The 27,354-nt window shown below is 33.0% G+C and overlaps 4 protein-coding genes across 4 annotated transcripts; 2 read left to right on the top strand and 2 right to left on the bottom strand.

The window, feature by feature from the left end:
- The first annotated feature begins 1,343 nt into the window (after positions 1-1,343).
- LOC126743985 (reactive oxygen species modulator 1) lies at positions 1,344-2,730 on the top strand. Its single transcript, XM_050451283.1, has 3 exons — positions 1,344-1,544; positions 1,803-1,936; positions 2,533-2,730. Exons 2-3 carry the CDS (start codon positions 1,803-1,805, stop codon positions 2,639-2,641), a joined length of 243 nt encoding a protein of 80 aa, XP_050307240.1. The 5' UTR covers positions 1,344-1,544; the 3' UTR covers positions 2,642-2,730.
- Positions 2,731-2,854: 124 nt separating this feature from the next.
- Positions 2,855-7,351, bottom strand: LOC126743984 (acyl-CoA Delta-9 desaturase-like). The gene is made up of 4 exons (XM_050451281.1): positions 7,115-7,351; positions 3,914-4,044; positions 3,470-3,858; positions 2,855-3,415 (listed from the first exon to the last, which is right to left on the bottom strand). The coding sequence occupies exons 1-4, from the start codon at positions 7,257-7,259 to the stop codon at positions 3,100-3,102; spliced, it is 981 nt and encodes a 326-aa protein (XP_050307238.1). The 5' UTR covers positions 7,260-7,351; the 3' UTR covers positions 2,855-3,099.
- Positions 7,352-8,848: 1,497 nt separating this feature from the next.
- Positions 8,849-22,444, top strand: LOC126743805 (acyl-CoA Delta-9 desaturase-like). Its single transcript, XM_050451029.1, has 4 exons — positions 8,849-9,026; positions 9,085-9,215; positions 11,626-12,014; positions 22,053-22,444. Exons 1-4 carry the CDS (start codon positions 8,876-8,878, stop codon positions 22,372-22,374), a joined length of 993 nt encoding a protein of 330 aa, XP_050306986.1. The 5' UTR covers positions 8,849-8,875; the 3' UTR covers positions 22,375-22,444.
- LOC126743806 (uncharacterized) lies at positions 22,375-25,205 on the bottom strand. The gene is made up of 3 exons (XM_050451030.1): positions 25,045-25,205; positions 24,830-24,992; positions 22,375-22,640 (listed from the first exon to the last, which is right to left on the bottom strand). The coding sequence occupies exons 1-3, from the start codon at positions 25,070-25,072 to the stop codon at positions 22,469-22,471; spliced, it is 363 nt and encodes a 120-aa protein (XP_050306987.1). The 5' UTR covers positions 25,073-25,205; the 3' UTR covers positions 22,375-22,468.
- Between the last annotated feature and the right edge of the window lie 2,149 nt (positions 25,206-27,354).

Raw genomic sequence — 27,354 nt, forward strand, 5'->3', positions numbered from 1 at the left:
CCACGACATACATTAAGGAGGTCGTCCTACACAGAATGATGTGCTTCCGTTCTACTGGAATGTATAACTGTGGGAATAATTCTGCAAAGAGCGCGCCTCTGTTTTTCTACCTGACAGACTTTTCTCCAAAAATTTTGAGATGATAGGTAGAAGAAGAATTGGGCTATATTGTCTAGACTCTATTGGATTTTTCTTATTGAATAGGGAAACAAAAAGAACTACTTCCGTTAGACAGATTTAAGGCACCTCTTCCTTGAAGCCGCAATTTTCATATATGCATATTTGTTTAATAGTATTAGCAGCATCTCCTCACAGGATGACTGAGGAAAGAGCATCATTTGTAGAATTTTATTGATTTAGTGATTTTTTTGACTTATAGCTTTCTTATACATATACTAGCAGTACTATACCATACTGGTAAATCAATATTAGAGATAGGGGATTAATGCATTAGAAAAGGAGGTATATCCAACTACTGAGGTATGAGAAAGAAAAGTATCTGCACCAGATATCGTTCCGACGCTCGTCCTATCGCGGCAAGTACTCCCCAGAGAGTTTACCCGGCTGGTATATGGGACCTCACTACAGAATTCTCCACTAATTGCCTAAAAAAATATGGCGCTGGTGGACAGAAGAATATTCATAGGGTAAAAGCAGATTTTTGTGAAAAAAAAAAATATTTTTTCCGCTTAGTTTTAAAACATAACTAGCTGATCTTGTCTTCATTCAACCCCAAACCGTTTTTGAGGGACTATTCTTGTGATGCCTCTAACTAACCACTAGATATGTCAAGGAGTTCAGATAAGGTACTGCTAATGACGAGCAAGTCTGTATCATTGGCAAAGTTCACCAAATGTGTGTTGTTCAGAATTCCAATGTCATTCACATGGAAAAAAGTAGCAGTAATCTTATAACACTACCTCGAAGCACTTTTTCACCGTACCCATACCCAACTTCTTATTTCAATGACAACCCTTTGAATGCGATGAGTTAGGTAAGATCAAACCCAGCACACCGTAGGCCTTCTGACTATATTTAAATGTTGTAACTTAGGCACTCAAAGGCTTTGGAAAAATGCACAAACATTCCAAAAAAAATAGCTACTATTCCAAGATGTTTTACAGAGCTTTTAAGATCTTTTCTCCAAATCTGTATGCTGTAGTTTTCACTGATCTACATCTTGAGGTTCCCAAGTCACTTAGCAGCTCTTTAAAATAATAAAAGTTTAGAAGTTGTCGCACATCGCTATATCGATTACATAAGTCGAGATTAAGCTTAACAATAGTAACACATGTTTCTGTTGGCAACAATGGTAGTGACTGTCAAACATCTCGCTCACCTGACAGCTGTCAAAGTCAAATATCACATGTCAAGTAATTTTCCCATTATTCCGGAAGTTTTTCCTGATTTTCTTTTTTCAAAAATCTTGTAATTTAACAAACAGTTAACGAGAAATTCTTATTATTACTCTTTTTGTAAAAACTTCTATTTAATAACCGCTCTTTTAAACGTAGATAGACCCGTAAGATTAAACATAACCTAAGGTAAGTTTTTTTTATAGGATGAGCATACTTTTTCCGCAAAAACTGTAAAGCCCTTGGAATGTTACTAGAATGTCCTGTATAGTCCTATAATATTTGTGGAAAAACATGTTATCAATATAAACACTCCTATGCCCTACCAAACTATTCCCAGAACATATCTAATGACCCTTTTGAGTACTTTCAGTTGTTCATGGAGTTTGTTTTTATAGTTTTTGCCTAACAGACTAGGTATACACCAATTAAAATAACATCTTTCAGATGCCAGCAGTACCAGGAGGTGTTTATTCCCAGCAAGGACCATCATGCTTTGACAAAATGAAAATGGGCTTTCTGCTAGGTTTTTGTGTAGGAATAGCCAGCGGAGGGATATTTGGAGGATTTTCAGCACTTAGGTAATATATTTTTCATTTAAAAGTGGTCTTTTTTCAGCATTTTTTAATTGAGAGAACAGTTCACTTAAAGGGACTTACATACAAAAGTCTTAGAGTAACAGGTTATTTTTCAGTTGTACTTGCTGAGTTTCATTATCTGATATAACAAAATAGCAAAGCTCATTTCAATATAGTCAAAGGCCTATTTGCTTTAATGAGCAACTAAATTTTGTACTAAAAAACTGGAAAACTCAGGAAGTTCTTAGGTGTGTTGTGAGTGGGACACCTTGGGTTCCTCCACTGCGAGGTATATTGTGGCAGAAAGTTCTTAATAATGATATATATCAAACTTATCAAAGATTTATATGACACTCATGGTATTTTTCAATTGTTTGTCCCTAAAAGGATTCATAGCAAATTCATCAAAAAGCAGAAACCTATGTTGGCACATACCACTTTTTTTTCTGCTTCTATCTTACTGGTGTATCTATCTTATGGACTTACATATACTTTTATTATTTAACTCTTCATTCTAACTTTCTATCTTTAAAACATTCCTAGTATTTTAGACATTTTCATTGCAAACATATTAATGTGTATTTTTTTTTCATTTTTAGGGGAGGTCTAAGAGGTAGAGAACTTGTAAACACAGTAGGAAAAGTAATGCTGCAAGGAGGAGGATCATTTGGGACATTTTTAGCAATTGGGTCAGGCTTGAGGTGTTAGCAGCTAAGACTAGATTCTCACTAATACTAAATGTAGATTTATCTATTGTTATGTTTGTTTTAATAAATTTTTGTAAGTTTTAGTAGGTATTATTGTTTTTTTTTGCTTCAATTTACCAGTTAAACAAGGATTAAAAAAAACTAGGCAACTATGATATTTATGAATATATAAATAAGTAATAAACAACTTGAATTTTAATTCTGGTACAACCTGTTAAAAAGTAAATTCAATTTCTTTAAAATACCACTGTAAAATATATGTGAAGTAATACTGTGACAATTACAAACATGAGTCAGTCTTTAATAAATTCAATCAATTATTTCATTTCACAGTAATCAATGTCAATGCTTTTGATCTACAAATTGCCAATTATTATTCATAATATGATGACGGACTAGTAACAACTAATTTCTAATCAGGCTTAAAATAGGATAATACTTAAAACTAAACCATTTTAACTAAAATTTCTTATTTAAAATTACAGCTTCCTTATACTCCAGTTGGGTTTGATCCTCATCTCCCCAACCCCAAATCTCGTGACTGCCGTCACCGGTTCTGCGCACCCGGCTTTTAATCAAGTCATATGAAGCCGACTTCAGTTCGTAAGCCCAACCGATCCGCGCGAATAATTCAATTACGGACCTGGTTATATTAAAGGAAAAAGCCCCGAACTCTGCCGAACGATAGTCCCAAGGGAACGTGTGGTGGAAATTGTGAAAACCTTCTCCAAAAGTGAACACTGAAACGCCTTTACTATCAGAAGGTTTGATGAATCTAAAAAAGGATTGTTATGTTAAGAGCACTTCATTGGGCTACTTGTAGACTCACCTGTCGTAAGGTTTAAACCCGAACCTATGCGCAAACGAGTTTATAGTGAGCGTATTATGCACGATAATCAAATATCTTAATATATTCAAGCAAAAAGCATTCTTAAAGCTCTCATTCCAGAAGTACATAGGAACAGCGACAGGGAAAGTAAAACAAGCAAAGGTCATTAGAGGGACGTAGTACTTGTGTTGAAATCTTAACAGAGGGTCGCCATAGAGGTCCGAAAGATCGATTGTTTGCCCTTTTTCCTTTACCTGGGGATGTTTTTTCATCATAGCCCAACCGATGTGTGAGAAGAAAAATCCTCGATTGACGTTGTGTGGATCCGCGTCCGTGTCCGAGAATTTATGGTGTAACCGATGGTCGCGGGACCAGCTTATGACGGAAGTCTAAAACAAAAAACATTTTTTAGTTTCCATTTTATTTGAAATATATATTGGGTACCTCATAAACGCATGTGTCCAGGATTATTAGTATGAGTCTTAAAGGGAAGGTTGCCTTGTAAGATCTGTGCGACCATAGACGGTGAGCTCCAGCTGTTACACCTATTTGGCTTAAGACACCAAAGGTTAAAGCTGAAATTATGGTAATTATTAAATAGGGTCTGTTTGTTAAGATAATTTTAGTAAGAGATATTAAGTCAAAATATGCTTTATTGGTTATAACATAAAATTGTTGTTAAAAAAGGTATAAAATATGATTTACATCGAGAAACCGAATTTATAGATGTGCCTTTTCCACTAAAAATATTTTTAATTGTCTGCATACAGCTAATGTAGGTGCAAATTTATAAATATGGTTTGGTAGGTGATTGAAAACCTTTATGCTTTTATAGATGATAGATTGCATTTAGGTGGAAGTAAGAATAGACAGTTGCATAGTTGGACATATCACATACCTAGGATTGTCTGCCAAGAACCTATGGCGATATTTGGCTGGCAACTTCCAGTATGTATAAACCAGTCACAGTAAGAATTCTCTCTTTTATGAATTAGAGTCCTGCATTTATTCCTAGATTGTGCATTACAAATAGAACAAAGGGCATGTTATGTAATATTAAAAGCAATTGTAGAAGATAGTTGCAAGCATTTCCCCAAAAGCAGATTCTATATCTAAGACGAGACTTAATCAAGGCAAAATATACTGACTTGTGGACCAAGTTCCTGGGTTATTACCCTCGCTGCAAAAAAAAACTAAAAACAATCCTCTTGGCTTGTATGTGTATTCTTCAAACTTCATTTCCTCTTCTATGATTTTAAGCCAAGAAGCTTAATGCTGTTTTTCTGTATAGTTAAAACACAAAACCTTGGTTTTATTTCAGTTCAATGATAGAAGATTATTAGAGCCAAACCAAGTTTTTTGCAAGTTGGTAGACGCAGAAGAGTGAAGACATCTGTGGGAAGAGTTGTGCCACAAATTAGAGGTGTCATCGGCAAACAACATAAACTTTCCCTGTATATCAAGATTTGCGATCCTTGTGGAACGCCCTTTCAAGTATGACGAAAACCAAGACTGTGCAATGTACTTGAAGCCATAGAGGTGAAGCGCCACAGCAGAAGTTCATGACTGAGACAACAAAATGCTTTTGATAAATCACAAAACACTGCTGCAGAAACCCCACCTCCATTTATCTGCCCATACAACTCATAAAAAATGTTATATATGGCATCACGAATACCCATCTCCCCTCCCAAAGTCTAAACTGGAATATACGAAGAATATTGCGTGTTTTCAGAAAAGTCATATTTTGTTTCACAAGTTTCTCTATTAATTTGTACATAGTGGATAATAAAGAAATAGGTCGAAAGTTTGCAGTCTTGAGGGTCTCGTTTTTGAAAATAGAGACATCACTAAATGAAAATAGGGAAATGTACTAAATGTCCAAGATCTATTAATGGACTCAACCAATGAAGAAATCTGCTGAAGAATTTTTGTTTTTCAAAGGGTATAGAGTTTTCTTCAATTTTATATATTGAAGTATTTCTCATCTAAGCAATCGGATTTTGGGTCCAAAGTTCTTTTATTCATTCTGAGCCATATTACAGAAGAAATTATTAAGATGATCAGATACTTCTGATCTAACAACTGGTTGATATTTGCCCTTTAAAACGGATATCGTTATTTTCCAGCTCTTTTCTCGTTTGTTTGAAGAGTTATTCATACGATTTAATAAAATACGATTTTTTTAAGACGAGAAATAAGAACGATATCAATTGAAATATTGATGAAATCTTAGATAATTGGTGTATTTTCTAATCATATAGAGAGAACCCGTTTGTAACCTACGAGCGTTTTGATGTAGTTTGTGCTTGGTTGTAGTCTAATAGATAATTGGAAAGGCAACATTAAATTGGTGCACCAGTGTGTCATTAAAGTGTGAGCGTATTAGAAGGTTTATTCCAATCAATCGAGGCTTTACGAATTAAAAATTCAATTATAATGCGATTGAATCAGGGCAAAGTTCTAAAATTGTGTAACCAAGAATATACCCTTATAATTATTTGGGACGTCAGTGGTTTATGATATACCTTATCGAATGCCTTGGTGTCCAACGGAGCACCTATATTTGGTTGATATTTTGACTAAAAAAAAAAAGAAGCCTTTAGTTAACAAAATTGCTTTTTGTTCATTATCTATACAGCATGAAAAGGGCAATGAAAAAACTCCGAACTTCCATTGCCTATGGAAAAAATAAAAAAAAAAAAAAAATTTATACCTGAACTCGCTGTTCACCAGAATCGATTTTTGTTTCAATTTTTTTGAGCTAATTTGATAATAATCCTCAAATTCTAAGCTAAATCAAAAAAAAATTTTTTAATTTTGCGTTTATTATTTTTTACCTAAAATTACATGAATTTTTTTATATATCATCATTTGATTATAATGACTACCTTAATTTGTTTACAAATATCAACTTTCTTTTCCTGTATCGAACAGTAGAAGAAAATCTAGAATAACCTTATCTCAGAGATAATCAGCAATTTCCTCAAAATGCGACCATGAAAACGCAATAGAAAAGTTCCGTGGTAATAAAATCGCCCGATTTTCGATTCCGATAGCAAAGTAAAATAAATTTCAAGAAAATATTCCTGTAATTTCCATAAAACCGTGATGGGTATTGGAAATGTTGAAAACTTTAATAGTTGTATGAAGAAGCAATAAAAGAAATTTAATGATAAAGTCTCCATTTCAAAAAGGAAAGAGGAGACAAAATAAGAAGTATAATGTACCTACTTAATAATATTAATTTTTAAATTTATACTTTTAATATTAATTTAAAAAAAATCTTCGGGCTAACTTTTTGCAATTTTTTTTGTATCAAAATAATTAAAATTAAATTTGTGTGCCAAAAATTAAGCGCAAAAATTGATTTATTCAGTATATAAGATATATTTAGTAAAATTAATTCTATTTGTCATACAAAATGCAGCTTTTGTGAAAGACATTGTCAAAGGCCTTGGAAAAATCACTAAATTATAGATACTTATATAGAGATATATTCATATCAGTCTGAAGATCTGCATGTCACGTTTAATTAAATTAATTCAATATTCTTTTGTAACAGTTTAAAACTTAAAAAATACAACAATATTTGTGAAGAGATTAAAATTGTTTCTTTGTAAAGTTTAGGGCATGCTTACTTACAAAAAATTATCGTCCATACCGAACAACTTCCTTCAAATAAAACACAAATTCCCTGGACAGCCAACGCGTGCAAAATAGCAAAAAGTACAACATTTGTCCAGACGATTTTCAAGTTTTTTGTGACCGCTTCTGGAGCGCTACCCATTTTGAGATGTCGACTCTGCTGAAAACTATAATTACAGTGCACATAGTTGTATTTATAAAGATATAGATTCTGGATACTTCCTGTAAACGGAAATGGTAATCCATGTGCATATTAATATCCGAATTTAAATTTTAAATCAAATTATTACAATCGTGAAATGAAAAAGTGGCTCTTCCCAATTACTTATGTATGAACGTCAAGTTTTCACTTGCGTCAAGCACTAATATTGACATACATCTATAGGAAATTAATAATATTTCCTGGGTTTGTTGTCTTAAAAAATCAGAGTGTTTTTTACATTGTTTATTCAATTTGATTCCAAAAAAGATTATACTTATCGATTATTCAAATTTCTGGATTTTCCTTGTGATATGTTAATATGATTATGAAAAAACAAATCAAACTTTATTATTTTCCTTTGTTTATACAAGTCTTTACAAGAACGTACCAAATATTTACTTACCTTAGTACAATGTTGATTAATTTCGGGCTGAATTAAAAGTTTTTCTACATTAATTGAAAAACTGCTCATAAAATTTTGTCGAATTTTGGTAAACTGGCAGAACTTTATGGGGCAAAAAAAAATTAGTTCATGAGCGTATGCCTGAGCAATACCTGGACTACAATGGAACAAAAAGGGCTTGGGTACAATCAACCAACTCACTTACTTTCAAGATTCTTCCAAAAGTTTTCGAGGAATTTGCATTTTAATAATTTGCGGTAGTTTTTAAAAAGTCAAGTGAGAGGATGACTCTGAAAGCTCTTTAAAAAAGGCTAAAAAGCTCCTTACATATTCTTTATACCCCTTTAAGCAAAATTATCTCAGTAAAAAGTTGCTTAGTTTAAGCACAAACAAAAATTCTTGTATTAGTTTACAGTACCAACCCAGCATCCTAAACCACATTTTCCTATATTGTACAGGTTGTTTTCTAGTTTAACAATATTTAATATAGAAATATAGTTTTTTGCGAATTTACGAAGTGAAACAATAAAAATATGGATCAGAAAAATATATACCAGTTTATAAGATGTGGTGTCAATTTTTAAGTGAGAAAAATTTTAATATTTTGTATTATTTCCATAAAAGATACTTATATTTAAACAATTTTATACCATTTTACGTAAATTTAAAAAGAAAGTCATTTTAATTATCAAAATCTTGAAAAATGGAGGAGAAAAATGAAACTCTCTAACATATTTCGAAATTATGTTCTATGTTATGTTCATCCTCATGAGCTCTAAAAGGAAGTTACATTATAAAGCAGAAATGTATGGGCTATCATAAACTATGATATATTAAAGGAGACTGATCGATACATAAAAGAAAAATAATTGCATGTGCAACAATAATAAATCTTTAAAATTATTTTCAACCTTTAAAAGCTTCTTCTTCTAATTTGTAAATACAATTAGTTTTTGTGAATCACTAAGATCCAATAAATATCTGGTATCCAATTATGCATCAACTCGTACTTTAAAGTAAACAAAATTTCAATTGATAAATAGGCATTGTTTGAACTTAATATACATAAAAATTAATAACTTCCTGAAAACCTGAAGTAATAAAAACTGCAATTTATAATTTTCGCGATACATTTTTGTCATTTCGATCAACAATGATTACCGATATAATTAATTACTATCGTCAAAATAAAAAACTGCTTGTTTGGAAAAATATCGTTCTGCTAATTGGCTTTCATCCCATCGGGTTTGTTGGTTTGATAAGGGTTCTTATTGGGGCTGTAAAACTTAACACAATAATATTCGGTAAGTTGGCTATATTTAAGTAGGATTATTATATTTTTATTTATCATATTTTTTTTAGATTATGTTATTGGTCTGCTGGGATTTCTAAGTCTTTCGGCAGGTGCCCACCGCCTTTGGTCTCACCGTTCGTACAAAGCAAGATGGCCCTTAAGGCTTATGCTGGTCTGTTTCAATTTTCTTTTATATGAGGTAAGGAGAAAGGTGTTTAAACTAACGCATTGAAATTACACTTGCTATAAATCTGTTTATAGTTTTTTTTATTAATATCAAGGGATTTATTACAATTCCGGAGTATTGCGTCACAAGTCAGATCCAAACCAAAATGTAGGCAATATGAAAAAATTTACATTTAATATCGCTAATTAAATATTCTAACTCGCGTAGATGTCAAATATTCTGGCGTGATTTTAATAGTAGTGGGCCGCAACGGAGAATCAAGATACATATCGGTTGGGTACTTTCCCATCTATGTTAGAGTAATTTATGTTGATATGTCTGACCATATTATGCCATCATCATCACCATCACTGACTTTCTCGTCTATTGGTGAACATAGGCCTCTCTCAATAATCGGTCTTGCTGTTTTTCAATCCAGTTTGTCGAGATTCGTTTCACATCATCTATCCATCTGGTTGGTGGTCGTCCCTGGTTTCTGAAAACTTATTCTCTGGGTCGCCATTCTATAATTCTTTGTTTTTTATGTCACATTCTTGCTACATGTCCAGCTCAACGCAACTTCCTCATTCTGTCGGAGCTATTGCTTCTAAGAGATATTTATTAAATAAGACTGTTATTACCTTCAGTAATATCTCTACTTTTTTCTTGATTCCCTCGATCACAATACCATCTTCACCAGGAACTTTACGTTCCACATCTCTGATAGTGATTTCTTAACTTCCTAGTAATTATTTCCGGTAGCTCTTTTGATCGCTGATTATAAAAGATATGAGGGATTGTCTGGAGATCATTTTCTTAAAGTAAAGAGTAAAAGACTATGTTTTACTGTACAGGTTTAAATAAAAGTCTTCTAAGATCCAGTATTTCTTTTCTATCTGTGGCGGCTGCCCCGTGTCTATTCTCCAGTTTATTAATCTCTGTTTTTCCTTTTGAGACTTTTTTCTTGAGTATTTTCATATTTTTATTCTCTTCAATTGCCCTCGTTGTTTTCCATTCACTGTTATAATCCCTTACATCGCTTCGAACTGCCTTGGATATGACTGTATTTATTTGTCTCAACTGGTTTTGGTTTTTCAGGTATTTCTGTAACATTTATCGCGTCTGTTTCATAAGAAGTTTTAAAATTGTTGATAATTTTTCATCTTTGGTTATTTACTCTTGAATAGTGCTCTTGACTATTTCCATCGAATCTCTTATGGAGGAATGCAGTGTTTCTATATCCATTTTACCTACATTACCAGGTGCTCGTTTGTGGTTCCTTGGTATTCACACTACTATTTTCGTCATAGTAAAAACGTTGTCCTTTATCTCCTGATGTTCATTCTTATTATTTCCATGATCATTCAATTGCCATTACCTACATTCAGCCGATTTAGTACCGTAATATCTTGTACAAGTCGCTTTTTGTTGGTGACGAAATAATTGATCTCGTTTTTTGTATTTCCGCCAGGGCAGTTCCATGTCTATTTTCCGTGTTCGGCTTTCATAAAGACAGTATTCATAGCGTACAGACCATGTTCCAGAAGCAACTTTAATATTTCCTTTTTCATTTCTCTCCCCTATTCTATGTTGTCCCAAGGAGAACTCGCTTTTGCCATTTTAATATCATCATAGAACGTCTCTATGCGTTGACGTTGGAGCATAGTCATTATTTTTGTAAACATAGCGAATCGTGGTTCGTTAACCTCTTTGGCGTTCTTCACATTTATTTTAAAAGTGATAAATGAATTCATCTAAATTTTAAATAATTTATTTAGTTTCGCATAAAGCCAGGTTTACTAAGTCGATGTTTCCTAAATTTTGAATTAAAATCACATCCAGTTAACGCGTAAAAACCTTGCAGTATAATCTAACGCGTATTTCCCAGAGATTCATACATTTTTGTGACGTCGATGTACGGTCGTAGATTTCCCATAGCAACGTCTATCCAGACTTTCATAGATAGTTTGTGATTTAGTTACTTTAATTAATGAATCTTGTCTCATACTTGTTCCATTTATTAATTTTTTTACGCTTACTGCCAAAGAATATACATACAATATGTTATTGATCAAAGTGTTTAATCTCGTCCTCTACAGACTGTTTTGCTTGAAGAGAATGATATTGAGCGGAATCATTTATGTCAGCTTCAATGGCGAAAAGAATTATATTTGATAATCTCTAAATATTTGCCCTTTCCATAAAACCTCACATGATCAACTCTAACTAATGACTAATCTGGATAAATTTGATGCTGTATCTTTGATTTAGTTTCAGTACCTCAGGACTCTAAGACCTATACTATAGATGTTCGATATCTTTTAATTTTTTTCATTTCCTCTATACTAGAACGTGCTTCCTGGCTTTGCTTAGAGATTATTCTTGTCAATTTTAATATTTTCTTTTAAATATAAATAACGTGTACCAACTAAAAAATTTTTAGAATCCGATAATTCACTGGGCAAGAGATCACCGGACCCATCACAAGTTCAGCGACACAGATGCGGATCCGCATGACCCACGCCGCGGTCTATTCTTCGCCCATTTGGGGTGGGCGATGTTAAAGAAGAAACCGGAAGTATTGGAAAAGGGAAAAACCATCGACCAATCCGATTTGAACGACGATCCTGTTTTAAAATGGCAAGAGAAATATTATATGGTATTTATGCCGTTGGGGACGTTCATTTTACCAACTGTGATACCGATGTACTATTGGAACGAGACGTTTGTGAACGCTTATTGTGTGAACATATTGAGGTATCTGATATGCCTTCACATGCATGGATTGATTAACTCGGTTGCTCATTATTATGGCGATCGGCCGTATGACAGGTGAGTGTTGAATTATTTCTCTAAAGGTTTATCTTTGATTCATCCAAAATAGGTCCAAGCGTTCATCCTTCAATTACAATTAACTGTTAAGTAATCTCGGTAAAATAATTTTCTTGGAAATTATTTATAGAAGTAAACGATTTGAAAACGAACACACATGGTTTAATTTATTTATCTCAACAGTGATTTTAAACTGTTAACGAAAAATAATTACTTTTTCTTTAATTATTCGTTATCGTTGTCAGTTTTGAGTAGGTATAGTATAGTAATTGCCTAGGCAGCCCTTTTGTTTCCTACATCACAAGAAAGTGGTAGGTGCATCGTCAATTTTGACAGATGTTTGCTGTTTATTTGGCCGTTAAAGTATATTACTCTTATGGTCAAATTCACATTTTATTCTTATTTTATTAATATGCAATTAACAGTTCAAATAAAACGTTGAAAACGACAAAAAATTGAATCCGAACTAGATCCGAGATAAATCCTAAATGAAAAGTAGGCATCACGCACAAGACACCTTTTGATTTGATCTTTGAACTGATTAAAGTTAAAAGCTTTACTTCTAGCTGGAACGCTAGTTAAATTCAGATATCGACGAACGGACTTTTAAAAAACATTTATTGATACAAAAGGGCCTTAAAACTAGGTGAACAGAAATATGAACAGCAACGGTATTAGCCGAGGCTTTGACACAATATTAATGCTAACGATAAATTACAAGCGATTTCTTAAATATAAAAATAGTCCTAAGCTAAGCATTTTATAATGTAATATAAACAATTAATTGTGGTTTGAGGATATGTCTCCTCCACCCTCAGTTCTGTCAACGTCCTCGTTGACAAGTCTCTGCAGGATTCTCAAAGGGATGGCCTTCTTTCTTCCTTGTTTTTGCCAATGGTAGATGATCAATGCTAAGCAGCATAAAAGAATGATTGATATTGTCGTAAGAACATAATTGTGCATTGGAACATGTTGTGCTAGGTCATGGAAATGTATTGGTTTGATGATATCTTCTTGGATTTTCTTAGGGTCTTGAAGATGTCTAATTTCTAGATTGATTGAATTATTGGTGTTTGGGACTTTTATAATTTTTGGAATTATGACTGAAATATTGTTGATGGCTAATGAGTATTTGTGTTGATTAATTATTACGTCACATTGACTTTGAATAAGGTTGCAGTCTTGGAGTATAATCTTCTGAAACTGGAAGCAATCTTCATAAATTGTTTCAGGGCTTTTTGTACAAAATAGGAGTGCATTCCTATAAGTTAAGGTATGTACCTTAAAATTGTTTAGAACAGTAGCATACTGACAATTTTTGGGTAAAATACATCCATTGGCAATTGGTCCAGAGCAGATCCATTGTGAGTTGACTTCTTCGCATTGGCTATACCATAGTTCGTTGCAATAGTATTTACTAGGACTTATAATTAATTTTGATTCATTATTTGGCACAGGATAAACTAATTCTAAATTACATACATTTTGTTCAAATATGGGTATCTTAATTGCTAGAATTGCCATTTCATTTAAAATTAAAAGGCCGGTTTTACAGATTAAGGTTAATTCCGATAAATGCTTAATTGGCCATAGTGCATTTTTAGGATAGTGAACTTTCAAGTATTGCCATATTTCATTGATTTGTTTTAATGTTAAAATTTCGAGATCTAAAGTTTCTAGGTGTCCAAAAGATAAAATACGTAATATTTTTTCTAAAAATTGATTTAAGTTGGTAATCTGAATATATTGACTTTGCAGATTTAACATTAAATTAGACTGGGTATTTGATTTAGAAATTTCATTACGTATGTTTTTCGAGTTCTCGTTAATCGTGTGAATATTATTTTTAAACTCTTGCATTATATTTCCTGCGAATGAACTAAGGTCGTTGATTTTGTGCATAGACTCAAGCTGATTAAATTTCAATATTTGCAAATTCTGAGTAATAACCTCTAGGTCCTTGTTATCTAAGTTTCCTGTAATGAACTTGATACCACTTCCTAGGTAGTTTATTAAACCTCGTTTTTTTCGATTTTGCATAATATTTAAGTTATTTTCGTCAAATACATTTAACTTTGCGAAAGTGTCATATGTATCATTTAATGCTTTAGAAGTCAAATAAAATTGTGATTTAATTAAAATACTATTTTGATTATTTACAGAGGGTTGCATAATTAATAAATTGGTAAATAATTGGGATAACGAATACTTAAGGCTACTTATATTAAAGGGTATATATGTAGTATGATATTGACTTATTACTAAAGAGGGAGCAACTTCTTCTATATAATATCCATTATTGTGGAGTTTGTGCACCTGAAGTGCTTGGCAAGGGCTCGTTTGATTGAGTAGGGCCAGGATCAGGGTCGGGATCAGGTGGCTGAAAAGGTATAGATTTTTTTCTAAGTCTTTTGATTTTTCTAAGATGAGTAGATATTGGTTTTTTCTTAGCGGTACCTGTTATTTTATTTTTGTCTATTTGGGATACTTTTAGGGGTACGTACTGTGGGTTCATTTTATTTCTAAGGGTAGTTTTCTTATATACCGTATCATCTGGGAGTATTTCTGGAGGTTTTTCTGTGTTTTTATTTTGTTTTTGAGTATTTGTAGCTTGCTTGTTGTAAGCTGTTTTATAAATTTGTTCGTGGAATGGTAGTAACTCCTTTTTTCGTCTGTCATTATATTGCTCAAATAAGGTTAGGTCGTTATCGATGTTCGGTTCGTTTACGTAAGGGCCATATAATATGGAAAAGGGCGAATGACCTGTTGTCGAGTGAATACTTTGATTATAGATTAAGACAGCGGAAGTCATGAGATTTTGAGGGGTTTCATCGGGATTTTGCATTTTCAGAATTCTTAGTTTTTCTAAAAGTGTGGAATGCAATCTTTCTACAGGACTGTTGGAGGAAGAATTTCCTGGAGTAGTGTAATGAACTTCTATACAGAAAAGTTGACAGAATTCTTTGAATAAATTATTTTGAAATTCCTTACCCTGGTCTGTGACGATTTTTAAGGGGGTGTTATGATGTGAAAAGTAATGACGTAGTTTGCTTAAAATAGTAAGGGCGTTTTTATCAGTTATAAAATAGGCTTGGGCATATTTTGAGAATGAATCTATTATTGTTAAAAACTGACAATTTAAAAACTGGAAAATGTCTAGGTGAAGTGTCTTAAATGGTTTTTCAGAGAGCAAGGGTCCTTCGTAAGCGATTTTGTAAGGGTGTCTTTCATATTTATTTTGAAGGCATATTTCACATGAATTAATAAAATTAGTTATCGAATCTCGTAGTTTAGGCCAATAATATTTTTGTTTAATATGGTTATATGTTTCTGTTATACCGTTATGGTTACTTTTGTGATAATTGGCTAAAATTTCCTTTTGTTGAGTCTGGTCAGTCACGTCAAGGACGTAAGTGCTGGCAAAAACTAGTTTTACGGTTGTATTTAGATTAGAAAATACTTGTCTTCGAAACTCGAGTTTTAATTCGTCATTTTTAATAAATATAGTAAAGGTAACATCTGGTTTAATTATGTCCTTGATAATTTTTAAAATGTGTTGTTCCTGATTTTCTTTTGAAATTTTTACAAAATGGTGGTTTTTATTAAAAGGTTTAGTGTAGGTGTGTTTAAATTCATCGCCGTAGTCGATGACAAGACGATTTGAGGCATAATTGAGGGGTAATTCTGATATTGGGATATTTTTTCCTTCTGTATCATTATTGGAGTGTGCAGTGACGTCAGAATCGTCGTCGTTTGCGACAGGGTTAACAGGGTTTGAGATGTTTTGGGCTGGAGCGTCTTCTTTGTATCTTTCATTAAAGACAAAGTCGGCTAAGTCAAAATCGGATAAGTTGGCAACTGTATTGTCAACATTTGGGACATTAGACTGTGAATCGGTATCATTTGTTTCAAGAGTGTTAAGATTAATGCGGGAGAGAGCATCTGCTACTAGATTCTCTTTTCCTTTTTTATAGTGAATTTCGAAATTGTATTCCTCTAGTTTTATTTTCCAACGAATTAATCGGGAGTTGGGTTCTCTGATTTTTGAAAGCCAAACTAGGGGATTATGGTCGGTTTCAATTAGGAATTTTTGGCCATATAAGTATGGACGAAAATGTTTAGTCGAGTCCACTATTGCGAGAAGTTCTTTCTCTATAGTTGAGTAGTTTTTTTCTGCCGAATTTAGGGTTCTGGAAAAGAACGCAATTGGGTGGTCATTTTGCGATAGCACACTGCCTATGGCTATGTTGGAGGCGTCGGTGGTGAGCTTAAAGGGTTTTGTGAAATCAGGGTATTGCAAGATAGGGGAATTGGATATGAGTTCTTTGCATTTTGAAAAGGCATTTTTATACTCTAAATTTTCTATATCAATTTGAGTATTTTTCCGTAGACATCTCGTTAAAGGAAAGGTAATTTTGGCGAAATTTTTGATAAATCGGCGATAGTAGCCTACAAGCCCTAAAAAGGCTTTAATTTCTTTCTGATTTCTTGGTATCGGGTAACGTTGGATTACTTCAATTTTTAAAGGATTGGGTTTTATTCCCTCGGAGGTAATGATGTGTCCTAGGAAAGCTACCTCTTTACTCAGGAATTCTGACTTATCAGGCTGTATTTTAAGATTAACTTCCCTTACTTTTTTAAATATCTGACGTATATGGTCTATGTGTTCAGATAGGGATTTAGAAAAAATAACTATGTCATCCATGTAGACAAAGCAAAATTTGTATAAGTAATCACGGAAAACTTCATCCATCATACGTTGGAACGTAGCGGGTGCATTTTTGAGGCCGAAGGGCATTCTGAGGTATTCATAGTGACCATTGTTGACAGTAAAGGCCGTTTTTTCAATAGAATCGGGATCCATTTCTATTTGATGGAATCCTTGGGCGAGGTCTAGGGTCGTGAAGTACGTGCATTTTCCGAGATTATCTAAAATTTCATCTATTCGGGGAAGAGGCCATTTTTCTTCTATTGTCTCGTTGTTAAGGGATGTATAGTTTATCACCATCCTATGTTTCTGGATGCCTGAAGCATCGGGCTTTTTTGGGACTATCCACACGGGTGCGGAATACGGAGATATTGAAGGACGAATTATTTTGTTCTCTAGTAATTTCTGAATTTGGGATTGTATTTCAATATTCATTAGAGGGGGATGTCGAAAAGATTTTACATAAATAGGTCTGTCTGTTTTAGTTCGAATTTTATGTTTGGTTTGACTGGTAAAACTGAGGTCACATCCTTCGTGATACATTATGTCTTTGTATTCATGACATAAAGGTAAAATTTTTGATTTTTCGAGAGGGGTTAAGTGATCGAAACGTAAGATGTTTTCAGGGTTGAATTTTTCTAAAATTGGGTATGATGGGTCTAGTATATCAAATTGATCTTGAGGGATGACTTTCATCCTTTGATGAAAATTTACGTGGACGGTAGGCGTGGGGTTGGGAATAGTACAAAAGCCATTTTCAACTTTTACTAAACTGTCAGGTATAATATGATTTTTTATGTCAAATGACGGCAAAATAGCGACACCATTTTCGAAATTTACTGGTATTTTTAAAAAGTTATTGTTAAAGTTGTGTATCGGATGCAAGAGGGGTTTATTGTAGGCCAAAGAGAAGGGTATTATTATATTTTCCAACTTAAGGGTTTTGCTTTCATAATCTAGCAAGGCTTTTAAGTTTTTAAGATCTTTTGATCCTATTAAAGCATCGAAATCGTTATGCCAATTCAGTACTCTCATTTTAAATTCGTTTTTTATGCCTAGTTCTTCTAGCAAGGAAATTTTTAAATTTTTGGTTTCTTTATAAGTGTTCTTGCATGCGGTTACTTCGAAAGGTTCGATAAATATTTTGTCGGAATATTTGTTTGCAATTTTAGGAGATATGATAGAGTCGGAGGCACCGGAGTCAATTAAAATTGTCAAGTCCTTTTGTGGTAAATAAAAGTATGGGAGCTCAATTTGTTGTGCTACGTTATTTAAGTTGATGGTAGATCTGGGCCTGATTTCGGAAAATTTGCGAAATTATCAATTTCGAAATTTTGTTCGGAAGTGGGGTAGTGATTTTGGTCATTAGGATTCGTTAAGGTGGGATCGAAAGAGGTTTCTTCATATTGAAGGTTTGGCTCGTAATATTCAGAATAATGTTGGGGTGAATAATCGGTATAATGTTCAGACTGGTTATCTTCGACATAAGGCACATCGGGATAAGAGTTAGCGTTGGTCTCAATGTTAGTTAACTCTTGGGACACAAAATTTCGGGGGCCTGATGATTGGAAAAAGTTTGGTTGTCGAAAAGGCATTCTTTGTTGATACTGCCTAGAGGGTCCAGTTATGGAGATTGACATTGGAGTAGGGGGGTCTAATTTTGGTTTATTATGATTTTGGGGAGCGAAGACGTTTCTTGGTTTTCCAAAAACTTGAGCATTTGTCGGATAATGTCTTTGAACTGGTCTAGGTCGAATTTGTATGGGTTGACTGGGAAATTGTTGCTGGGGGAAGGTCATGGGGGGTTGATTCTGGGGTAGTAATCTTACGGGACTTTGGAAGCTATTTTGTTTTACATAGGAATTATGGTTATTATTATTAGTAAATTGGTTATTATGAACATTAGACAGATTTGAAAAATTTACCTGTGATTCAATCATATTATAGTTAATTACATGCGTATACGCATCATCAAGTGTATTAGGGCGTTGTAACATTAACATCGTTTTTAATGTCTGAGGCGAATTGGCTGTCAGAATTAAAACCGAAGTTTTTTCTATTTGATTAATTAAAATTAATTTCGCATTTACATCTGAGACTTCGCAATGTAATTTGGAAAAAATTCTTTGTACAAAGGATTTGAGTCTATCTACAAATTGTAATATGCTTTCATTTTTATTGATCTTAAAGTATTGTAATTGTTGGTGTAAAATTTGATAAGTGATAGGATCACCGAACTTTATCCTTAGGGCCTCTTTAATTGAAGGCCATGAATCTAAATCTGGTCTAGAAAGTAAAAAGTCTCGAGCATTGTCAATTAACTTTGACTTAATGGCTGCTAAAACAACTTTATTTTGATCAATACCATCAATTGTAAAATATAATTGGTAAAATTCATCTATGGATATTATAAAACTTTCCAAATGGTTTTGAATTCCAGAGAAGGTTGGTAAGAGAGAAGTGTGGAATCTTATGTTTTCCATTTTAATATTTAAATTAGGTTTAGATAAATTAGAATCTAAAGTTAAGTTATCTAATAGGTTACTTATGCTATCTAAATTATTTTGATCGGAAATATTTTGACTATTTAAATTAGAAATATTTGAATTTTCGTTTTCGACTACTAATCCTAAAGATGCCCTATTTCGTATTAATATGTTTTTTAATTTTTGCGAGGGATATGGACTAGACATTAAATAATGGCAATTCAAACAAAAACTTACAGTACAATCAAGGGATGACCCATAGAGCTTGCACAGTAGAGGTTCACAACCAAAGGAGTCCCTATAAAGGCGTGGCTTGAATCGTTCTGGTCCAGATGAGATGCTTGGGAAGGCAGCACTTGGATCAGCTAGGTCCCTGACAACACGGTAGGCGGCTTAGCAGTTTCTCGGCTTGGTCTTCTCCAAAAGGGTCGCAGTACCAAGGGTTGCGGTACTTGGGGTTGGTCGATGTCTTCAGATTCTTGATGGATAGTGCACTAAGATTTGACAATCACTTTTACACAACGGTAAACCGATAAAGGGTAAAATTGCACTATCCTGTTCGCAGCGCCAGTTAAATTCAGATATCGACGAACGGACTTTTAAAAAACATTTATTGATACAAAAGGGCCTTAAAACTAGGTGAACAGAAATATGAACAGCAACGGTATTAGCCGAGGCTTTGACACAATATTAATGCTAACGATAAATTACAAGCGATTTCTTAAATATAAAAATAGTCCTAAGCTAAGCATTTTATAATGTAATATAAACAATTAATTGTGGTTTGAGGATATGTCTCGCTGTTAAACAGTTTTATTGCGGAATATCTTGAGCCATTTTTGAATGTTTCCAGATGGCTAAAATCAAAGATAATACTACTACGGGTATATTCGTAGTAGTATTATCTTTGCTAAAATCAGGTACGAGATTATTATTGTTTCTTGTGATGTAGGTATACAAATCTTCATGAGTGTTGTATAGACTGGGATTTTGTTTAACGTGCAACAAACACTACATAACATACAGACAGGTTAAGATTAAACTGTTAAAATATATGAACAAATTTAGATAGTCCTCTCTATAGCCAAAACCGTAGATTATACGGATGCATTTTCTGTGTTGACCAAATGCCTTATCAATGTGATACGAATGACCCTAGGCAAGAATAGCATAACTTAAAATAGAATGAAAATTGCTATAATATGCCAAGTGTAACTATTGAAGTTACCTGGACCAGATGTCTCAATAATGAGATAGTTTTTTTGAGAGATTTACAAGGTGTTGTTCCCAGGTTGGTCCAGCATCTAGATGTACGTCCATGAATTTAGCTTCTATTCTCCATTTTCTCCCATTCCCTTTAGCTCCAGACTCAGGCACGGAATCATGTACAATGCGATGTTGAATTAATTAAAGATAGGCGATTTGCTAGAAGCCATTGAAATAGATTTTTTCTAAATTTTTGTAATTAAGATTATTAACTTCTGAGGGGTGATAGCTCATATAAAATTTTGTGCCATCAGCAGATATAGCTCGGTGTTGTCCTCTTGACTTAGAGAGTACGCTAGACTTAGAACATTGGAAGACTAGAATTAGCATGGCCGTGGAACTATAGGCAGCTTGTTTGCTTGCAACATCTCTGAATGATGCCAAATGCTTATGTAGAAAAGGCAAAAAAACACTTTATAAGTATCATAAAAATTTGTCATTTATTTTGACAGGTTCAAAACAATACTACTGTTCCTCTTTAATAACACATGATAAGATCTATAAAGAAGATAATAAAGTCAATATTTAAAGTTCAATAAATGCAAATAACGTATATTAGAGACAAGGGCCACCATCTTATTTTTACCATCGTAATAGTTCACAAAAACACTCAAATGAGACTTTATTCCTTTTTTCAACCAAAAACTAAAGAAAAAACACTTTTCAAATGCCGAATGTAAACACAGTCAAGTAGAAAACAAAATGGCTGTCCATGTTCGGTCATATTGTTTTGACAGATGGAGCAATTATTTTGTTTTTTTTCCACTTATAGTGTGTTTCCAAATAAGGCTGAAAAAAATACAGGTTATATATTAATAATAATAAATACAAATGCAATACATAAAATAATTATAAGAAAAATACAAAACTATAATATATGCAAATAAAAAGCCGACAAATTCAGATTATTGCAGATTCTGATGTTCAAAAAAAGGAATATTGTATAAAAGGACAATTGAGATTATGTTTTCGAATAATATTTAAAACTAACGACAGAACTACTAATATTCCTGTACTAAACCTATACAAGCTAAAAGAATACATACTCTAATACTAAAAATAATTTAAAAACAAAACATACCAGACCCATACACAAATATAAAACAAATAGATACATAAATTATAACTACACGTTAATTAAAAATTTATAATAATATTCTTTGTAAATTTCCCTAATGTCTTATTAGAATTGCTGTCATATTTTTACGAAAAGGATCACTAGATAACATTGGAAGACTATGACCTACAGAATTAATTTGAGAAGCAAAATACAAGAGTTCTGGAGTTTTTATCATGGCAATCCAAACACTAACCATAAACTGTATCACAATAATTACACTGTGAAAGCACTAAGGTCTCGCACAATAGTTTTATTATACCTAGCAGTCAAAAAAATCCTATTACTCACCTGTCGTTTGAGCCTTGGGGAGCTGGGTGCGTAGTTACAGAGTTGAATCATCACGCGCATGTTATTAACCTCCTGGTTTCATGCAAACTATGAACGACAGGATCGTACTTATCTACATCTACCAATTTCGTTTAAAAAAAAAACAAAACTTTTTTTAACGTTAATTCCAGGCTCATAAGACCAACCGATGGCTTAACAGTTTGCGCCCTAACATTGGGTGAAGGGTTGCACAACTTCCACCACACCTTCCCTTGGGACTACCGGTGTGCGGAGCTGGGCACATTTGCATTTAATACCACAAAACACTTCATAGAGTTATGCGCTAAGATCGGATGGGCTTACGATTTAAAAATAACATCCGAAGAAGTAATTAGGAAAAGAATTGCCCGGACGGGAGACAAAACCCATCTGTGGGGCTGGGGAGATAAGGATCAGACTGCGGAGGAGTTTAGGGGAACGATAATCGTGAATTCCGATAAGAAAATTGATTAGTTTTAGTATTAAAAGGTGGTTTTATTATAACTATTGTACAAAAATGATAAATAGAGATATAAATAATTTAGTTGTTTGTTTTTTTTTAATAAATTTACCAAGATATGCTGTGAGCCGGGATGACTAGTTTGGTTTTGTCTTTGGCGGGGAAGTCAATGCAGTTCGCCGAAAGGGGCCAATCGCACCATTTTTTAATGTTGTTGAACAAAAGACCTGATTGGCACCACATTATTTGTTCAACTTGGTGGCCACATTGAACATATTTCCTAAAAAAAAAATACATGTTTGGTACTGCAACAATAATAACATTCCAGAAGTTTCCAGAATTCACCGAAGAATCCAGAACGATCTAGTAATTAAGAGTTTCATTTTTTTACGATCTCATGTCTGTTATGCAATCTAAAACCTTTAGTTAGCTTAGAAAGTGCTTAATATAAAGTTAAAGTTGTAAATATAAAGTATAAGTTAAAGTTGATACATGGATAGAAGGTATCACTTTCTACATGAAAGACAAGAAAATACAATATGGAGTATGTTTTCTTATCCAATCAAAGAAATATAAGCTGGCAGGGTCGAAAGTTACTTTCGCCCTGTGAATGGAAAAAAAATAAAGGTCATGTCAATTATTTTCTTCTTCTTGATGAATGGTAAAAACCGAGTGGTCCAACCAAAATATTCTCTTCCTCAGTCATTTTGTTGATACAAAATGAGGCTATACTGAATTTTGGTAGTTTATTTGCTCATGCAGTGAGGAAGTATTTTCCAAATGGTCTATTTCCTTCATGTCTTAAGAGGGCCAACATTGTTCCAATTCTTGATTCAAGATCTTTCTCAATAGGCATAAAGAGCTTGATCTGCGGATCAGCTTGGCTTTCTAAAATGTAGAAACACAAGTGATGTTATGTTTGGCTTTCTTCGTGAGCAGTATATGAGGCTTAATACAGGTGATATTGTAGTTTCGGCATTCTGTAATACACCGAAAGCTTTCGATTGCGTGAAAAATTTGACCATGTTACGCAAATTGGAAATTTATGGCTTTCGAAAAGTCGCCATCAAGTTATTTTGCTTTTACCTATCGTAAGATTGCAAGAGGAAGGTTTTGTTTAATAATTCATATTTTTCTGAATTAACCATTCCTTTTGCTGTCCCACAGGGATCAGTCTTGGGTCCCCTGCTATTCCTAATGTACATTAACGACTTGCCTCGATTGAATATTAGTGGACACTTTACAATTTTTGCAGATGATACAACGATACTTGGCATGACAGAGATCCTCAAAGGTTGAAGTGTGCAATTGTTCGCGAAATGCGGGATGTGGAGGAATGGTGTCATTCTAATTGTCTCGTGCTCAATATTTTCAAAACCAATATTCTTAATTTTAAGTGTGACTTTGATGACATATCTTTGAATAATTAAACATTGTTCTATTCATGTACTGCAAAGTTTCTGGGTCTGTACACTAGTGATTCCTTCAAATCTAAAAGTCAAATAATTTAATTAAACAGGAGACTCTCTTCTGCTTGCTGTGCTGTTCGTATTATATCATTCGACGAGGGATTAGCAGTGGCAGGTATGGTATTTTGAGGTATTCTGGGGGTTCTGTTCAGAATACTTGTTTCACGCAGTATTATATTGTGCGACAGTCGTATAGACTTTAATCACTCCTTCCATACAGTTCCTTAATCATTCTGTCCTAACATTGTACTGCATTTTAATTCTAGAGACTGTGTGCCTTGTTCACGGAAAATTTAGAGAGAAACTATATGTTACTCAGCTATATAATATAATATAGATTTTTTGCTACCTTTATTCTATACCAAGGTCTGATCGAGTGAAAAAGTCCATAATTTATAACGAAAAAAAACTATTTAATCATCTCCCCGTCTCATTAAGAAAACACTACTGTGCGAATCTCGGGGCTACTGAGTTTGAATGTATATTTGATGTTTTTTTTTTTTGTAATTTTGTTCGCATATTTTTTGTGTTATTTGGTTAAATTTTTATGTGTTCTAAATTAGTTTTACACTCTAATATTTTATATGCAACTTAAAAGAATAGTGAATGTGCTTTGTATATTGACTAACTTAGCAATTAAGATTTAAGGCTTTGTACACAATTTGTTAGTTTCAAGTAAAGCTACTTTTTGACTTGCTTAACTTGAAAGCCAACTATAAAAATAAGAGAGCATAAAGATATCTATTTATTGTTTGGCAACGCTGCAACGGTATTTCCTTTAACAAGAAATGAGACTGAAACATACATTCTCTCTCCGACAACTTGGCAACGTCAAAAATATTATCTCTGTCAAACTTTCATTAACGAAACTTAATGCGACGTTGCCAATCAATCGATAATTTTCATATTCAAATCCAGAAATTTTCCTTAAGATGCCAGTAGTGTTTTCTGATTTTTATGCTACACAAACAACATCTTAAGATAATTACTGAGCTCTTACCTGCAGTCCGTTTTAAATCTAATTGTTCCATAAACTTTTTCTCCCAAGTCATTCTTACAATAGTCTGGAAAAGTAACATCATTTGCCTTTAATATGCTGTTTTTTAAAACATCTTCATTGCTGGTTGCTATATCTTGACTTAGTACAATATATGCGCTTGCCACTGTAAATTCAACTAATATAGCTACAAGTATATACAGAAAATAAGTACTTACATATGACAAAAATATAATGTAGCCACATCTCAGCGACAAAGGATGGGATCTACTATTATAGGTAATGACGATTTGTTGATCAAAATAATTTCCACCCGTCAGCGGATAAAAAAATCAAAATGATAAGATTAATTGGAGAAATTGATTAAGTATATTTATTGGTTCATACGATTTTAATCTTTTCCTATTGTGTAAATGTCACTCCAAGGATTAATTTAAGGATTTCCCCCTTACTTATAGTCTTCGGTATTTGAGATATGTGACATAAGGATGTGAACATACTTTTGTACTTAAATTATAAATATTATTAAAGCATTGATAATATATATTTTTAGGTTATAGTAAATTGAACAGGTCGTTCCTCCTGGAAAGGCTGAGGTAAGGCGATGAAGTAAACAGTTATAAATTTGTGCTTAATTTTTTGAAACTTGATATGAGTTCATTGAAATTTTCGCATTGAAACATTTCAAGCCATCTCATGTGGTTATGTGATTTATATGGTGTTAAATATACATCAGGATATGAAAGAATTTTAGTAGTAACTAATCATCAATCATTATTAAATAGGGATTTAGGAATTTTTTATTTTTATATCATTATTTTTTGATTATAGCTATAATGGTAAATAGAGATTTATTTTTCTTAATTTAAATTTTGTTTTGACCGAGATTTTCCCTATTTTTCAGTATCAGCTCCAGAAAGTGAAAAATGACTGCTTGAAATAATATTATTCCTTAGATTTGATAAGGTGCCAAACGAAAAGCAATTAAGGACCTGAAAAATTTTAAATAAAAAACTGTTACACTCAATTGAAAACTAGTGAGTTTCTTGAAAAAAAATGCGTCTTCTGGAGAAATTAGGAAATTACTTCAGGTATCTGTAATAGTACCAAAATGGTACTCAATTTTCCTAGGAAAAACTAACTAAATGGGAAAATCAATTTTAGTGCGTAAAAAATTGTGAACTGCTCAAAAATACAGACATTCAGAATGAACACATACAATACTTAAATAATAAACTCGACACCATAACTTCAGTGAGTGATATTGAAGGATATTGGTAGAACTTATAGAAAGCTTTTAAAATCTCAAACGAAAAGCTCCTCCAAAATGACAAACACCCAAGACAATTTTATATTTAAAAAAGATTTGAAAAAACAAGTAGCAGGTTATATAGAGAAAATATATATAAGACTGCCTGGATGAAATAAGTAACTACTTGTGCTCTCTGGAGAAAGAAAGCTGTTTTTAATTGCCTTGAGCAAAGGAAGAAATGACTTCAGCTATCGACAATTTGGAAGAAATAACAAATTACTCTCATGTCTGGGAAACCGAAAATATTTTAATTACTTAGAAAAAAAATTATAAATTGCACTTCAATTACCTGAAAGGAAAAAAATTTATAGTTTTTGTAAAAAAGCTTTTTTTTTTATGAAGTAAACAAACACTAAATGAATGTATCCAATCCAATATTCAGTCTACATACACATGACACATCTTCCTGTTATTGATTCATTAAAGGATTATTGTAATTGTTTTTATTTTCACACGAGGACTAAGTTTATCTTGTATTAAAATTTTCAGATATATTCGAGAAATTGCAGGAAAGTAGATGAGACTTCGATCAAACATGATTTGTCCTTTCATTATGTCGTTTTTCTTTCTTTCAAAAAATGATTTCTGCTCACTGGAGAATTAAATAAGGTGTCTACCTGCATAAATGACTTTGAGTGTATGGAAAATATGTTGAAAAATAACTTTAAACGTATGGAAAAAAATGTCTGTTTTTGGAAATTACATACAATGGAAATTAAAAGTTCTCATCTTAAAAAAAAACAAAAAATAATTTATATTATATATTATAATCTGAAAAAAAAATTGACAGGACTGCTTTTCAAAAAAATGATATGCATATGCATGAATCATACCTGGGTGTATTTTTGATGTCTTGTAGCTCTTACGAAGAGCCATGATTTCAGAACCAGAAAGAACTTACAAGTCATATATCAGGAACAAATCATCTAGGAGGTTAATCATGTGCATTTTTTACAATATAAGGCACCCAAAAAATCGAAAAATCATTTAGATATTCCAGAAAATATTGAAAAGACTCAATGAATGGAGTTGAAGTATTCCTCAAAATGGAGTGAATGGTACAAGTTTTTGGTTTGTTGATATTTAGCATACTATTAATATGTATAAAATTTACTCAAACCTTGGGAAAAGGGACCAGGAATGCAGTCCTTCGCTACCTTCAATTTGGGTCGATATGTTGTAAGTAGAGAAAGAGTAGAAAAAACGTTATCATTCT

The sequence above is a fragment of the Anthonomus grandis genome, chromosome 13 (genome assembly GCF_022605725.1).
Source record: "Anthonomus grandis grandis chromosome 13, icAntGran1.3, whole genome shotgun sequence".
Taxonomy (NCBI): Eukaryota; Metazoa; Arthropoda; class Insecta; order Coleoptera; family Curculionidae; genus Anthonomus; species Anthonomus grandis.

What these genes read in the sequence shown, in the direction of transcription:
- LOC126743985 (XM_050451283.1), top strand. Translation starts at nt 1,803, where the DNA reads ATGCCAGCAGTACCAGGAGGTGTTTATTCCCAGCAAGGACCATCATGC. An exon ending in GGAGGATTTTCAGCACTTAG is followed by an intron (nt 1,937 to 2,532) that starts GTAATATATTTT and finishes TTTCATTTTTAG; the next exon opens with GGGAGGTCTAAGAGGTAGAG.
- LOC126743984 (XM_050451281.1), bottom strand. Translation starts at nt 7,259, where the DNA reads ATGGGTAGCGCTCCAGAAGCGGTCACAAAAAACTTGAAAATCGTCTGG. An exon ending in GGTATGGACGATAATTTTTT is followed by an intron (nt 4,045 to 7,114) that starts GTAAGTAAGCAT and finishes CCATAATTTCAG; the next exon opens with CTTTAACCTTTGGTGTCTTA. An exon ending in GGGTTTAAACCTTACGACAG is followed by an intron (nt 3,416 to 3,469) that starts GTGAGTCTACAA and finishes ATCCTTTTTTAG; the next exon opens with ATTCATCAAACCTTCTGATA.
- LOC126743805 (XM_050451029.1), top strand. Translation starts at nt 8,876, where the DNA reads ATGATTACCGATATAATTAATTACTATCGTCAAAATAAAAAACTGCTT. An exon ending in TCAATTTTCTTTTATATGAG is followed by an intron (nt 9,216 to 11,625) that starts GTAAGGAGAAAG and finishes AAAAATTTTTAG; the next exon opens with AATCCGATAATTCACTGGGC. An exon ending in GGCGATCGGCCGTATGACAG is followed by an intron (nt 12,015 to 22,052) that starts GTGAGTGTTGAA and finishes CGTTAATTCCAG; the next exon opens with GCTCATAAGACCAACCGATG.
- LOC126743806 (XM_050451030.1), bottom strand. Translation starts at nt 25,072, where the DNA reads ATGTGGCTACATTATATTTTTGTCATAT. An exon ending in ACATTATATTTTTGTCATAT is followed by an intron (nt 24,993 to 25,044) that starts GTAAGTACTTAT and finishes TTGAATTTACAG; the next exon opens with TGGCAAGCGCATATATTGTA. An exon ending in AGATTTAAAACGGACTGCAG is followed by an intron (nt 22,641 to 24,829) that starts GTAAGAGCTCAG and finishes TTTTTTTTTTAG; the next exon opens with GAAATATGTTCAATGTGGCC.